This window comes from Hyaena hyaena, unplaced genomic scaffold (assembly GCF_003009895.1).
Source record: "Hyaena hyaena isolate Hyena2069 unplaced genomic scaffold, ASM300989v1 scaffold_116, whole genome shotgun sequence".
Classification (NCBI taxonomy): domain Eukaryota; kingdom Metazoa; phylum Chordata; class Mammalia; order Carnivora; family Hyaenidae; genus Hyaena; species Hyaena hyaena.
The window spans coordinates 3,431,346-3,448,353 of NW_024080748.1; the positions used below are offsets into that span (position 1 = coordinate 3,431,346).

At 38.7% G+C, this 17,008-nt stretch overlaps 1 protein-coding gene across 1 annotated transcript in view; it reads left to right on the forward strand.

The window, feature by feature from the left end:
• Window positions 1-17,008, forward strand: part of LOC120234781 (protein kinase C-binding protein NELL1-like) — a 241,379-nt gene that overhangs the window by 168,386 nt on the left and 55,985 nt on the right. The window contains exon 5 of the mRNA XM_039236746.1: window positions 11,742-11,838. Coding sequence (XP_039092677.1) covers window positions 11,742-11,838 — 97 coding nt within the window. The remainder of the gene's footprint in view (window positions 1-11,741; window positions 11,839-17,008) is intronic.

Consider the following 17,008-nt stretch of genomic DNA (forward strand, 5'->3'; position numbering starts at 1 on the left):
CAGGTCTAAAAAGAGTCTCTCTCTCTCTCTCTCTTTTTTTTTTTTTAATCCGTTCTCATACTGTGTCTTTTGATTGGAGCATTTAGTCCATTTACATTTAAAGTGATTATTGAAAGAGGGGAATTTATTATCATTGTGTTACCTGTAGAGTTGGTTTTTCTGCTGATGTTCTTTTGTCCTTCCTAGTATTTGTTGTTTTGGTGTTGCTTTGGTGTTTTGTTTTTCCTCAGAAAGTCCCTCTTAAAATTTCTTGCATGGCTTGTTTAGTACTCACAAACTCCTATATTTTTTGTTTGGGGAAACTCTTTATCTCTCCTTCTATTCTGACAGGCTCCTGGATAAAGAATTCTTGGCTTCATAGTTTCCCATTCAGCATGTCGAATATTTCCTGTCAGTCCACTTGGCCTACCCAGTTTCAGTGGACAGGTCTGCTCCCATCCTTATGTGTCTACCCTTGTAGGTTAAGGAGCTTTTGTCTCTAGCTGCTTTCAGATTTTATTCTTTATCTCTGTTTTTTGAAAGTTTTATGTCATGGTGTTGACCTGTTTTTGTTGATTTTGAGGGGGAGTTCTCTGTGCCTCTTGGACTTCCCCAGATTAGTGAGTTTCTTAGCAATAGTTTGTTCAAATAAACCTGCCCATTTTTGCTGCTTTTCTTATTCTAGAACTCCTATGATATGGATAGTGTTATTTTTCATGGAATTAATAAGTTCTGTAAGTCTCCCCTTATGATCAAGTAATTACCCCCCCCTTTTTTCAGCTTTACTATTTTCCATCATTTTATCTTCTATATCCCCTATTCTCTCCTCTGCTTCTTCAATCCTTGTTGTGACTGTATCCAGATGGTTTTTGCATATCAGTTACAACATTTTTAAAATTTCAGTCAGACTAGTTTTTAAGTCTTTGATCTCTGCAGCAAGGGTTTTTCTGGCATCTTCTATGCTTTTTTTTCCCCCCAAGCCCAGCAAGTATTCTTATGAGTGTTACTCTGAATATTTTCTTATACCTGTTTGTGGAGGAGAAGCTTGCTGTGTTGGCTCAGTCAGTCTTGCTCCGTAAATAAGCAGTTACCAGGCATGGAGTGGGAGGGGGGATGTGGGCCAGGGTTTGGTATAAACAGGCCCTGCTTGCACTGGGGGCTGCTGTACTGCTTTCTGAAGTTCCACTGTGTTTGTGTTGGGGTCAAAATGATGCCACCCCAATCTTTGGTCTCTAGACTGGGGATCTCCGCCCCCCAGTAGTCAGGCAGCCCTCACAGAACAGCAAGGGCAGCTAGCTTGCCTTGTGGAATAACTACTGCATGTTTTTCTTTTATTATCCTTTAAAAAAAAGTTTAATATTTTGAGAGTGAGACAGAGAGAGACAGAGCAAAGGAGATGTAGAGAGAGGGAGACACAGAATCTGAAGCAGGCTCCAGGCTCTATGCCTGCACAGTGTGCGGAATCTATGTGCAGCACCACTAAAAACAGCAAATGTTATATTCCTTCTTCATACACCTCTGCACGCTGCCGGTAAAAGGTGTTTTGTGGGTGCCCGCAGGGTCTTTTGTCCTTGGGGAGGTTCTATACCCTCTTGAAAAAGTACTCCAGGAAGCAGGGAAATGTTCTCTTCCCATGTGTTCTGGAGATCCCTACACCACCTATGCACTCCGGGACCAGCTTCCTCCTCACCAGGAGTGTGCACCATAGCTCTGCTCCAGAGACACTCTTGCACTTCCAGTACCTCAGAGTTTGAGCTTTCAACACTCTTGGCCAAAAAATAAAAAAATAAAAAAAAATCTGTGTTGTTCAGTACTTGCCATTCCCCAGTCTGTGGTCTAGAGATGTTTTCCTCTTGGGTGAACTCAGTGCTGCATTTTCTCAATCCCTCTCTCTTCTTCTCGTTTTTGTCTCTCCATAGAAAAGGTTCCCTCCTCTCTGTGGCACTGCCATTTTTCTCTCCCTCCATTCACTTCCATGTACCTTGCACCTACCACTCTGTCTTCCTCTAACCCGGGAGATATTTCTGCCACTCCACAGATCGCTTTCCCTAGCATTCTAAGTGATCTGACCTCAACGGAGTTGTGTTTGAGGGATGAGGAAAGCCCAGGGGCTTGTTCTACATCTTAACTCCCCGTGCCACATATACTTTATCCATCTATGGTTAGACACTTTGGTAGCTTCCATATTTTGACTATTGTTATTAGTGGTACAGTAAACACAGGGGTGCATGTATCTTTTGATTTAGTGCTTTAATTTTTTGGGGGGTAAATACTCAGTAGTGGAATTATTAAATCCTATGGAAATCCTATTTTTAATTTTTTGACGAATCTCCATACTGTCTTCCTCAGTGTCAACACCACCTTACATCCCCACCAGTAGTGCATGAGGGTTCTTTTTTCTCTATATCTTTGCCAACATTTGTTATTTCTTTTTGACTTGAGCCATTCTGACAGGTGTGAGATGATATCATTGTGGTTTTGATTTGCATTCTGTGATGAGTGATGTTGAGCATCTTTTCATGTGTCTGCCATCTCTGTGTTTTCTTTGAAAAGATGTCTTTTCATGTCCGCTGCCCATCTTTATATTGTTGTTTTGGTATTGAGTTGTAGACATTTTTCATATATTTTGGATATTAAACCAGAAAAGGGATGGATTTGATAAATGTTTTCTAAAGTGGATGAAGCAGGAAGACCTCTCCTCTCTCTGGAGAGACCTTCTTTTCTGGCAAAGTCTCCCAGAAGCATTTGTTAATTTAATTTGAACACTACTGCCATTCTTATTTACCACAAAAAAGGTATCTCCTTCCAGATTGCAACTTTGCTGCTGCTTTGTTGTTTGCATTTGTATTTACTGTGTGGTCAGCTGCCAAGGAACAGTTTGGAAACCTGCTGCGTCCTGCTACTGTCCCCCCTCCTGAGCTCTGCATGGATTTAGCTCGGAACTCCATTCGTACGTGTTGGCGGCATATTCTATTCATTTCTATTATCCATCTCCCTGTTGTCTAGTCTGTTTTCTCCTGTGTAATGCCAGACGTGTATTTTTTAATCTAGTCATTTGTTGTCAGCTAGTTTTGCTAACCAGATGCGTAGGAGGAGACTGCAGAGCTTCTCTTCGGGGCATTCTTTTCATTCATGGTTGGTTTTTTTTTTTTTTTTTTTTTTTTTTTTTTTTTTTTTTTTTTTTTTTTTTTTTTTTTTAATACAAAGCCCAATGTGATACATATTCTATGTTACCAAATAACTAACAGCCAGGCAACCTGACATGGAAATTCAACAAGTAACTCAATCAGTGTACATGGTTGGCAAACACTCCTGTCAAGGTAAGCTTTAAGGAAGTACTTTGTAGATTTCCATGAATGATCGGCAATTGTCAGGGCGTAGAATACTACTATTGATACTATGGATGCCTTGTTTTTGTTTTGTTTTTCAGTATATTTTAAGAAATTTATTCTCACATTTGTCCTATGATGTGAAGGCTAGGAAGATTGTGTTAGGCCTTTCTTAGCATAAGACCAAAGAAGGACTTAGCCTCCTGTGCAAGGTCATTCACCACCTTTTAGAGAGGGGAGAACAGCATGGGAATTGCCTTGTCTTCTGTATAGGGTACTGTCTCCAAATAGCACCTTGGTGTTCGCTAGCGGCAGCTAAAAGGCAGGGGAGAATGAGGCTCTGTCTAGCAAGGGAAGGTCATTGCAACTTCCCTCTTGAGAGAGAGTGTGAACATTTTTCTTCAATTCCAGACAAAGCCCAAGCAAGATAAACTGCTTCATTTAGCATGCTATTTAGGCTTCATATTGTCTTACTGAACAGTAGCATAATACGTGTCGATTCACATGGTTTACATTGGAAATTCATTATTGTATATAATTGGGAAAGGTACTGTGGTGTCCCTTCAGAGGTCTTTCTTCATCCAGGTAAATAGAAATCCAATATTCCTTCATAAGTAGTGTCGTTGAACCACTGCATTACTTTGTATAGAGCTCCAAGGGCTTTATCTGTTAACAGAAAATCGAATTCTTCATAGAATATTGACTGGTATTTTAAGCAGATGGGACACTTTCAAGGGAAGGGAGGGCATTCTTAACCAAAATTGTGAGTAAATAGAAGTTATACCTTATTAAGAAAATTCCTGATGTGAGCCCTTGATTCGGTGAGTTACTTTCACAAGGAGTCTCAGTTAATCTTTGCATTGTTCATTCCTCTCAAGCAGTTTTTATGTTTGACTGGATGTTTAATTTTGCATGGTATTGTATTAGAAATGAGATACATGTTAAAATACCAATATGTAATAATGGCATGCAAAATTCCCATAATTCTCCCCATACAGCTTAGTAGGCAGGACTTCGTTTGAGTGCAGGGCCTAGAAACGTGACTAAATGGGAATTGGGTTTTCTTTAGCCATAAGGAAGGGTAGATTTTAGATGATTTTAGAGTAAATACATTATTTGTGTTGGATAGCCTATGGGAATGTGAACTGATTGGAACTGATTATAATGCAATCAATTTAAGCAGTAAATCGTGTGCTTTTTAAAAGGACCGTGCTTGATCTAATATTCATGGTGCTATTTCTCCTACTCTTCTGTCTGGCTTTACTGTTAGTGAGTTGTCTGCCCTATGTGTTCAAACTTGCTATCTCGATCTTCTTTGTGGATGAAAAGCTGGGAGGAGTTCATCTTCCTCTTTTCACTGCCTTGCGTAGATCTCATGAACTTGGGACGGTGGAGGGAGACTCTTGAAAGGGGTCATCACATTTCACTTGTTTTCATTAACTACATTATCCACAGAAAGAGGTCATTTGACCACCTGATGTTTCAGTCTTTATTACTCAGTTTTGTGTATTGCTCATCATGAACTCTTGGCTGTTCTACTTTAACACTTGTATAATTGTAGCCCTTCTATTCTGAAGATAGTATCAGGGAGCATTCATTCATTTATTCAGTAAATAGGTGGAGTAAGCACTTAAGTTGACTATCACTCTTTTAGGTACTGGGTATACTGACCTAAATAAAACTAATAAGGTCACTGATTTCAAGATTTGCATGCTTGTGGTAGGGAGAGACAGTCATTCAGCAAAGAGCTAAGACAGTTTTGGAGACTTAGTTGCTTTGATAAGAGAATAAGCTAAGTGATTAGCCATTAGTAGCTACTTCATATAGGATGATCAGGGAAGGTGCAGGTGAAGGAGACCACTGAGCAGGTGCAAGGGTGTTGTGTTGGGGTTTTATTTCCTGCACACTCAGCAGGTGTTTGGTGGTTAACAGCAGTTCGGAAGTGCAGGTGCTACTTGAGAGTAAAAGTGCTGGGCTAAGGGGTGTTGAGAAAGACCAATTCCTTCTTCCTTAGCAGGGAGGGCTGAGAAAGCAAGCTCAGCCAGGACCAAAATCCTAGAGACTCCAGTGAGTAGTATGAGGTACATGGTCCTATGTGGAAGTGCTGGAGAGTGGGTCCACATGGGTCATCCAGGTGGGGAGAGTCTCAGAGATTGGTAAAGAACTAACGTATAGGACGTTCAGGATAGAGACGTCTCTCTATTTTAAATTTTATCTATCTCTATTTTAAATTTTAGTTGACATAGAGTGCAATATTGGTTTCAAGAGTAGAATTTTGTGATTTATCACTTAACTGCAATACTTCTTGCTCATCGCAACAAGTACCCTTCTTATTACCATGACCAGTCTAGCCCATCTCTTACCTCCCTCCCTCCATCAATTCTTTTTTTCTCTGTAGTTAAGAGTCTCTTGTGGCTTGTTTACCTCTCTCCTTTTAGCTCCCCCTTCCCCATTTATTCGTCTGTTTTAATTCTTAAATTGCCCATAAAAGTCAAGTCATATGGTATTTGTTGTTCTCCGATTGACTAATTTCGCTTAGCATAATACATTCTAGCTTCGTCCACATCATTGAAAATGGCAGATTTCATTCTTTTCGATGCTGAGTAATATTCCAGGATGTATATTTTGATAAGGATGCTTGAGGACAGTCTGAAATTAGAATTTAGAGTGAGGACCTCTGCTCACTGCTGCCGTCTTCATTTTCCCAGAAACAGAAACCTTTCTATGAACTGGCTAAAACCAGTTCAGGTACCAAATGGTCCGGGAATGTGCCTAGTACTGGACTACACAAAAGTGCTAGGAATAGTGGTCTGTCATATTTTGCTCATAAAAAAGGCAGTATATTTTTTTGTTGGTTATTGGCTTGGTGATTGTATATCTAAACACACTGTAATAAGTTAGCAAACCATCTACCTCTTTTTCCTGAGTCTTTTCTCTCGTCCTATGTGAATTTGTGATGAACTTTCAATGAAAGTCAAACTTGTATAAATGTTAGAGAATCACATATTTTTGAAGAATGTACAAGATCTTAGGATGCTTGCTTCGAATTTAGAGTGACAGAAAAGTTTCATTTATGGCTTGAAAACATTTAAAGGAAGCTAATGAATACTTTAAAAAGAAATGAAAATACTGAAATTTTAGGATGTCCTAGAAAATATACTTTGTCCAAAAATTGTTTTTACTGGTACAGCCCCTCTGGAAAACAGTGTGGAGATTCCTCAGGAAACTAACAATAGAACTCCCCTATGACCCAGCAATAGCACTGCTAGGAATTTACCCAAGGGATACAGAAATGCCGATGCATAGGGGCACATGTACCCCAATGTTCAAAGCAGCACTCTCCCCAATAGCTAAAACATGGAAAGAGCCTAAGTGTCCATCAACATGAATGGATCAAGAAGATGTGGTTCATCTATACTATGGAATACTACATGACAATGAGAAACAATGAAATCTGGCCTTGTGTAGCAACATGGATGGACCTTGAGGGTGTTATGCTGAGCGAAATAAGTCAGGCAGAGAAGGACAAATATCATATGTTTGCACGTAAAGGAGGATTAGGAGGAGCTTGACGGAGGAACAAGGGGGAGAAGAAGGGGGGAAATGGTGGGGGAAAGGGAGAGAGGCAAACCATGAGAGACTCTTGAATGCTGACAAAAACTGAGGACTGATGGATGTGGGGGGGAGGAGGGATGGGCATGGAGGAGGACACTTGTGGGATGAGCACTGGGTATTATGTGGAAACTAATTTGACAATAAACTATTTGTAAAAAAAAAAATTGTTTTTAATTTACATTTTAGTATCTAGAGAAGCTGCACTACTGTCTTAAATATTTAAAAAATTTTTAAACATTTATTTATTTTTGAAAGACAGACACAGTGTGAGCAGGGGAGGAGCAGAGAGAGAGAGGGAGACACAGAATCTGAAGCAGGCTTCAGGCTCCGAGCTGTCAGCCCAGAGCCCAACGTGGGGCTCAAACTCATGAACTGCGAGATCATGACCTGAGCCAAAGTTGGCCACCTAGCCGACTGAGCCACTCAGGCGCCCCTGTAAAGTTGTACAGCAACTTTAGAAAAGGTAAAACAGAATGAATGTTCTTTGAATGAATTTGTAGGTGAAAAGTTTGGCACACATTAAGTGCCTGCAAGTGCTGACTGTTACGTCTGTGTGTCAGCTCCATTTGGTTTTTCATTTAAATCTGAGCTCCAGTGTTCTCCTCTTCAGAAAGTCTTTGCTGACTCTGGCAGACAGCAATCTGTTTTTCCTCTCTGCTTTTGTAGATCGTTGCATGCACTGAATAAAGTGAGTGCGTACATGCTGTCTTCCTGGCTCAGGCATTTGACCTGAGGACTAACTAGACTTGGCCATATTAATTGTGCTGTGTGTGTTACGGTAGCCAACACAGTGTCACACAGATTATAGACAACTTGATATTGATGTGAAGGAAATCTCCTTAAACAAAGTACTGGAATATCAAGTTTCCATTTCCTGGAAACCAAGGAGTTCACTGTGTTAGCTTTGACTTTTCATTTGAATTGAGTGACACCAGATTTAAGCGACAGATCACAGATTACTGTGCCCCATCTGCACGAGCCAGTCCACCTAAGCCATACTCCTGGGGTCAGCCTTTCTGTGAAGATTCTGATTATATTTGGCATGTTGGTGGCATGATTCCCTGTGTAAAAAAGGTATAGATAGGGATGTGAATATTTTATTGCTTAATCTGTGATGTGTTATCAAAGCAGTAGTTGGCTCAATACTTTGGTTTCCTTCATTCACTTTTTCCTCTCTCTGTCTTTTCTTTAGGAAAATACTACCATCTACCTTATGTGAGGCTCTAAATTTGTATGTGTCCTTGGCTAGCAGATATAAAATTGTTTTAAATGTGTGTATTTTTAGTTTACGTACATTACAGACCCTTTGTCTCTTTTACTGTAGTCTCAAATACAATTTTAAAATCATTTTAATCTTACAGGAAAGTTTTAACAATGGAACAAAAAAGTCATGCACTCTTTACCCAGATTCTGTTTTCTCTCCCTCTCCATATGTATTTATATATGTCTGTACTTAAGCTCATCATTATTTTGAATCCTTTGAGAGGAAGTTGCAAAGATCATGACTTAAGTACTTAAGTAGATATTAGTGAAGAACTAGACACTATACTTGACCAAGTCTCAAAATCAGGAAATTGAACATCAATATAGTACTATTATATAATCTACAGTTTCATTGTCGCCAATTTCCTGCTAAATCTCCTGCATAGGAATTTTTTTCCTGCCTCCAGCTCCTTACCAGGATCAGTCTCACATTTATTTTTTTACGTTCCTTTGATCTGTTTTAATCGGCAAATGTTCCTCAGGCTTTCCTTCTCATGACATGGGCCTTTGAAAGAGCACAGGCAATTATTTTATAGAATGTCCCTCAAATTGGGTTTGTCTATTTTTCCAATTAAGGGTCCACTGAGTGGGTATTTATTTTTATTTTATTTTTTAACAGCATTTATAAGCGCTCTTCATTTTGCTATGTCTGAATCCAGTTCGTTGATTGTGCCTGCTGCATAGAATTCTCCAGCGAGGTCTGCCATTTGGAGTGAATTGGCCAGGCTGATGGGAAAAGCAGCCAGAAGACTTTCCTTGGCATCAGGAGAAGATCCTGATGGGGACTGTGTGACACTGGAAATCAGCACATACCTTTGATGCGGGCATCAGGGTCACTGCCTTGCTTTGGGCCGATGGTTGAGAAAGCAAGCAGATGAGGCCCAGCATTTCTAAGGCAGAAGGAGCGATTATGCTTGTGAAGATAAGGCATGATGGAAGTTGATTTTTTGATCCTTCCTTCCTTCGTGCACTTAATAAACAGTGATTAAGGGCCTGCTCTCCTCATGGGAGCTCACCTTCTGGCATATTGAAAACCAAAATGAAAGCATTAAATCGAAAGCTCTTCCTCTGACAGATGCAAATGTTTTACAATGAAAGGTTCAGATAAATAGTTTGACAGTGTTTTTCATTGTATTAGTGAAGCACCCTTACAGAAAATTATGCTCATGACTCTTGACCTAAATACAGTGATTTCCATTTCTTTCCGGTTTTCTCGGAAATTCACCAGCAGGGAACATAATTTTTGCATGGTTCTCTCCATAGTTCATAAATAATTGTGCATTCCACTTTCCTCCAGTGGAAATTATTTTGTACATACTTTCCCATATTTCACAACCTGCTTATTTATCACTCATAATGACTGTCATAAATTACATCAAGCTGATCTACTGTAATTTACGCATTTCTCTTTTGTTGTAAATTTGGCTTGCTTCTAGTTTTCTGCGAATATTGGAGGAAAAAAACCCTTTTTTTAAAGGAAGTGTATATAACAGCTTCGTGGGTTAAAGCAGTTTTGACAGGTTGTTTCATCTAAAATTGTTCATTCTAACCTGTGAAAAAGGTTGCATCCCTGTGGAGAAAACACAGCCTGCCTTTTTAAGGGAGAATTTTTCCTTGCTGGTGTTTGAGCCTCCATTTATAATGGAAAGATAATTAGTAGAGATGGAGCTGATATATATAGAGCTTTCTCCATTGACTACCTTCCATGTGTTGTTAGGAAATAGCACATTTCCAGTGGCGAATAAGAGGAGTGATGGACAGTACAGCGAAGTTACAAGGCTGTATTGTGACTGCTCCCGACTCCCAGCTGACACACTCATTCATTGGCCTTGACTCAACTGGATGGTCTCTCGGTTCTTGCCTTTTGAGAAGCAGTGGAGGAATATGTCAGTCTTTGGCAGAAGACAGTCAACTTCCTTCCAGCCTGGAGGCCTGATTAGTTGTCAGTCTTCCTTACTTTGGAAGCACCTGGAGCTGACTCCTCCTACAGCTGCTCTGAGCATGTACTGGAGAGGGCAATGAATGGATAGGCCATCAGGAGGAATTGAAATTCACTTACGGTCTCTAGAGCACCCCACCTAGAATCTTCTGAGCATCTAAGGATAAGTTGAATTCTCAGGCAGGCTCTTCCTTCCCCTTCTCAGGAGAGGAGGTCTTGAGAGGCACTTGCTAGGGGTGAGGTGGAGGCCTGTGATCAGCTGGTGTTTGCAGGGACTATTTCTTCTTCTTCTTCTTTTTTTTTTTTTTAATTCTTAATGTTTTATTTATTTCTGAGAGAGAGAGAGAGACAGACAGACAATGTGAGCAGGGGAGGGTCAGAGAGAGAGGGAGATACAGAATCTGAAGCAGGCTCCAGGCTCTGAGCTAGCTGTCAGTGCAGAGCCTGAAGCGGGGCTCGAACCCATGAACTGTGAGATCATGACCTGAGCTGAAGTCTGACGCTCAACCAACTGAGCCATTCAGGCGCCCCTTCAGGGACTATTTCTAAAGAGAGCACAGATCTCAGGATTTGTGAGTAGGGCTTGTTAGGGCAGCACAATTGAGACCATTCAGTTGTTCAGTAGGTTCTGTAGGTACCTTCAAAGATCCGGGGGCTGTTGCCTCCTCCGAGTCATTTATGTCTTCTTGTATCTTAGGAAGATTTTGTTTTCATGTACAGAACTTTCTTTTCTTGCTCCTTGAGGGCAGGATTTTGTATGTCTGGCTTGTTGTTCTCTCTCTTGTTGCCTTGTGTGGAGCTCTGAGCAAAAATAGTGCTCAATATGGGTGCCTGGGTGGCTCAGTCAGTTGAGTGTCTGACTTTGGCTCAGGTCATGATCTTGTGGTTCATGAGTTTCAGCCCTACATCATGGTCACTGCTGTCAGTCAGTCTGGAGCCTGCTTTGGATCCTCTGTCCACCCTCCCATCCTCCCCGCCCCCCCAGCCCCTCTTCCACTTGTGCATACTCTCTCTCAAAAATAAACATTTAAAAATAAAAGTGCTCAATAAATATTTATTGGTTGTATGATTTTGTGCACTAAGGCTATTATCATGTGGGCAACTGCTACTCTCTTGTTGAGAAGAATGTAGAAGTGAGGAGCATCTAGATAAACCAAAGCCAGGGAGGAGCAGAGTGCAAAAGGGAGTGCCTGGACTTTGCAGCTGGGCAGAGGGAGATCCTCATCCCAACTTAACTACTCCCTGTCTTAACTTGGTTGACCCATTTATGTTCTCTGAACCTTAGCTTTCTCTCCTGGAAATGTGGATCAAACCACTTTACTCACAGAGTATGTGTAAGGTTTGTTGCTCAAAGTAGACAGGTAAAAATGTTTTCCTCTTCCTTTCTCTGCTCAAAGAGTGAAGATAGAAAGCCAGCAGGGGTACAGTTAACATGTTCAAGTCTTGTTAAGTAGATCTTGAGTAACATTCATGTTACCCATAATCAAAAATGTGCCACATACTGCCTCCGTTTCTCCATACCAGCACCTAATGCCATGAGTACTTCAAACAACATGCATACCCTTCAGTTCTGCTTTGAGCTTCTTTATTAGTAACTGTGTCCTTTGCCCCTACAGGATTTATGAACGTGTGATAGACCCTCCTGAAACCAACCTCCCCCCAGGAAGCAATGTATGGCTTGGTCAACGCAGCCAAAAGCATGGCTTATTCAAAGTAAGCACTTCTTTATACTTCTTCCATGTACTTTTTCTATGTGCTTGACATGAATAATTGTCAGAACAATTCTGGGAAGTAAGTGCTTTGAAACTATGCAGAGTTAAGTCACTTGTTCAAGGTCACATAGGATGATGCATAATGTAAATCATACTCTAAATGTTTCTTACTGACCTAATTCTGGGAGACAGGGTCATCTTCAAATCTTCCATTCTCAGCATCTTGTGGTGCTCTCAACTCCTATGAGCTTTTCCTTTCTGATCTACAAAGAGTAATACAATAACTGTATTATTATACTTTATAGAAACGGTATATTGATAAAATGAAGAAGTTAAAAACATCATGAAATTTTAAGAAAGTCTTGTTCTTCAATAGAATGGCAGACTTTTGCTTCTGGCAATGTGGTAGAATAGATATTTTAAAAATTCTGCTTCAAAATGCCTATAAATGCTGGATAAAACAGAACAAAAATCTTTGAAGACCCATTGTTGCACTTATAAGAAAGGAAATTCTTAGAGGCCAAATATATAGACAAAAGTAAAAACCAGAGGGATGTCTTCCAGTACCAAGAATTTGAAAAATCCTTTTCCGTTATTCCAATATGATGGAGATATAATTGACATATAACAGTATATAACTTGAAGATGTTTAACTTTTTGATTTGATATACTTGTACATTGAAAAATGATTGTCAGCAGTATTAACCATCACCTGCCTCATCTCACATAAGTCTCATTTCTTTTTTGTTACGAGAACATGTAAGACATACTCTCTTGGCAAAATTCAAGTACATAATACAGGATTGGGCACTATAATCACCATGCTGTACATTAGATCCCCAAAACTTACTCGTGTTATAACTGGAAGTTTGTATACTTAGACTAGTGTCTCCTCATTTCTCCCAGCCCCTGGCAACCAGCATTCTGCTGTCTCTATGAGTTTAGGTTTTCATATATAGATTGTACATATAAGTGGTATCATGCAGTATTTGTTTTTCTCTGTCTTATTTCATTTTGCATAATGCCCTCCAAGTCAATTTACGGTGTCGGAAATGGCAGGATTTTTTTTTCCCTCATGGCTGAATAATATTGTACATGTACCACAATTTTTTAGCCATTCATCTGTTGACATATACTTAAATTTTTTATGTCTTAATTGTTGTGAGTAATGTGGCAATGAATATGGGGGTGAAAATCCCTCTTTGAGGAAGATATTTAATTTCCTTTGAATATATACTCCATAATCCATCCAGATGGGGGCTTGCTGGATTATATGGTTGTTTTATTTTTTGAGGAATTTCCATGGCTATACCAATTTATATTTCCACAAACAGTGCACAGGGTTCCTTTTCCACTACACTTGCTTTCTTTCGTCTTTTTGATGATAGTCATTTTAACATGTGTAAAGTGATATTTCATTGTGGTTTTGATATGCATTCCCTGATGATTAATGATGTTGAGCACTTCATGTATCTATTGGCCATTTGCACGTCTTTGGAAAAAGAGGCCTTTGACTACCTCTGCCCATTTAATAATCAGCTTTTTTTTCCTGTTATATCGTATGAGTTTTTAAATGCATTTTGGTTATTAACATCTTATCAGATTGCTGATTTGCCAATGTTTTCTCCCTTCCCTTTCATTTTGTTGACTGTTTCTTAGGTTTTTGTTGGTAGATCCACTTATTAATTTTTGCTTTTATTGCTAATGCTTTTAGTGTCCTATCCAAAAAACAATTGCCAAGACTAGTGCCAAGGAGCTTTTCCCGTTTTCTTCCAGGAGTTTTATGGTTACAGAAATCCAATGTCTTCTTAATGTGGTTATCCAGTTTTCCCAAAACCATTTGTTGAAGAAACCATTCTTTCCTTATTTGTCAAGGAAATGTTGATAATCATGTTGATTATACGTGCAGCGGTTTATTTTTGAGCTCTCGATCCTGTTTCATTGGTCTATGTGTCTGTTTTTTTTCTTTTCTTTTTTTTTTTTTTGCCAGTATCATATTGCTTTGCTTACTATACCTTTGTAGTATACATTTGACCCTTGAACAGAAGGGGTTTGAATTGCACAGGTCTACTTACACATGGATTTTTTTTCAATAAATACAGTACAGTAATGAAAGTTTATTTTCTCTTAGGATTTTAACTTTATTGTAGGAACACAGTATATAATACATAAAGCTTATAATTATGTTATTGGTAGGATTATGGCCAACAGTAGGCTATTAGTAGTTAAGTATTGGGAGAGTCAGAAGTTACTAACCCCTGCATTGTTAAAGGGTCTAATGTAGTTTGAAATCAGGAAATGTAATGCATCTAGCTTTGTTCTTCTTTCTTAGGATTGATTGCTTTGGCTATTAGGTCTTTTGTGGTTTGAAACACTGTTTGTTTGTTTGTTTGTTTGAAAGTGCCATTTAGATTTTGATAGGGATTGCACTGAGTCTATAAAAAGTTTCTGGTAGTATGGACATTTAAACAATATTTTTCCAATTTGTGAATATGGGATATCTTTACATTTGTGTCTACTTCAATTGTTTTTTAATCAAAGTCTTGTAGTTTTTAGTGTACAGATTTTTTTCACCTTCTGCTTAATTTTCTAAGAATTACACTGTGTTTGATGCTGTTGTAAGATTCTTTTATTTTTCAGATAGTTCATTGTTAGTGTATGGAAATGCAACTGATTTTTGTAGATTGGTTTTTATAACCTGCAGATTTACTGACTTCATTGATTAGTTCTAAAACTTTTTTTGGTGGAATAGTTACAGTTTTCTATATGTAAAATCATATCATCTGCAAACAAAGGCCATTTAATTACTCCTTTCTGACTTGGATGCCTTTTATTTCTTGTCCAGGTGTTCTGATGAGGACTTCTAGTACTGTTTTGAGTAGGAGTAGTTAGAGTTGGGTACCTTTGCCTTGTTTCTCATTTTAGCGGAAAAGCATTTAACTTTTTACTGTTAAGTATGATGTTAGCTGTGGACTTGTTATACATGGCTTTTCTCATGTTTACGTATGTTCCTTCTATGCTCACTTTTTTGAGTCTTTTTACCATGAAGGGGAGTTGTATTTCATCAATTCCTTTTCTGCATCTAAGAGATGATCATATGATTTTTTCATCTCTCATTCTATTAGGGTGTGTCATATTTATCGATTAGCATATGTTGAACTATTTTTGCATTCTAGGGATAAATCTTGATCATGATCTATGATCCTATAATGTGTCATGAATTCAGCTTGTTAATATATTCTTACATCTATATTTTTCAGAGTTATTGGCCTGTAGTGTGCTTGTAGTATTCTTACCTGATTTTGGTATAGGATAATGCTGGTCCTCTGAAATCATTTGGGGAATTGGGGAAGACTTCCTAATTTTTCCAGAAGAGTTGAAAAGGATTGGTGTTAAGTCATACTTAAATGTTTGGTAGAATTCACTGATGAAGTCATTTGTTCCTGGGCTTTTCTTTCCCTTTAAAAATGAAGGTATAAATTATATAGAGCATAATTCATTCCTTCAAATAATTGGTTTTGAGTTTTAGAAATTTGAGAGTCCCAACCCCCCTGTCATAGTCAAGATAAAGGACAATGCCATAACCTCCCCAAATTCCTTTGTAACCCTTTTGATTCATCTTTCTAATCCTGAATTGAAGGACTATTCTGTATCACATTGCAAGGATATGGATGGCAGGAAGGAAGGAATTTTGGACCATTTTAATCTATTAAGCAAGATAGAGAGCCACACTTAGACATATTACTGGAACAGTAGAACCCCAAAGACACAGAAAAGGTACTAATGGTAGCCCCTAAAAGGTAAATTTTTCACAAAACAATAACATAGATTGAACAGCTGGCTTTTAATCAGTAACAGCAGAAGCCAAATGATAATAGAAAGAATGTTTTCAAAGTTTTCAGAGAAAATAACTCCCAAATGTAGTAGCATATATCCAGCTTAAATATCATCTGAGAATGAACATGAGATAAGAATTTATAGATAAATAAAACTGTTTTATGACCAATAGATGCTCATTAAAGAAACTTTGCAAAGAAAATACATACGAGGTAAGGCAATAGGTGAACAAATGGAGAGTATACACAAACTTTAATCATTACTTGATTAAATAATAATGCCCAAACAACTACAGGGAAAAAGTAATGCCCAATTTTGAAAAAAAATAAAATTAAAAATATTAGAAGACAAAATGCTGGGGTTATCTGATGTTAAAGCCCTGTGAGGCCTTGTATTTAGAAAGTGAATAGAGATACTGGCTAACTATTAGTTCACATGTTAAAAATTTAAACTAATACCAAAGTAATAGAAATATTGCTTCCAGATTTAAGTATTTAAAAAATGTTTTTAAGGTTTATTCATTTTCTCAGAGACAGAGAGTTAGGCAGGGAGAGAGAGGGAGACACAGAATCTGAAGCAGGCTCCAGGCTCTGAGCTGTCAGCACAGAGCCCGATGCGGGGCTTGAACTCACGGACCGTGTGATCATGACCTGAGCCGAAGTCCGATGCTTAACTGACTGAGTCACCCAGGCACACCCAGGTTTAAGTATTTGAAAAAGAGATATTCGTAAAAAGTCCTATTAACTCTGGGGCACCCGGGTGGCTCAGTTAGTAAAGAATCTATTCATTGGTTTTGGCTCAGGTCATGTCATGGTTTGTGAATTCCACCCCCCAACTGACAGTGGCAGAGCCTGCTAGGGATTTTCTCTCCCTCTCTCTCTGCCCTTTCCACATGCTCTTTCTGTCCCTCTCTCAAAATAAATAAACGTTAACAAATAAAGTTCAGTCAACCCATAATAAGGCAGAAGAGATGAAAGTTTAAATAGAAGCTAGTTATAGATATAATTTCAGTTCATAATATTTACTAACATATTAAGTGATTTATACGTATTGGTTAAATGTCTGAGTACTATATTGGCTTCATAAAACTCCAATTCTGATGTATATTGTTTATATTGAAACAATAAAAAATAAAGATTTATTCATTGCTTTTGTGGGCATTGCTGAATCACCAGTGGCCAAAAAGGAGTTCAGTCCCTTTGTGACTTCTGACCAAAGGAGGAACCATAGAAGGCATTTCAATGCACATTCCCCCATTCGCAGGAAGATGATCTTCCTTTCCTTCCAAAGAACTGAGACAGAAATACAATGTTCGATGCATGCACATCTGAAAA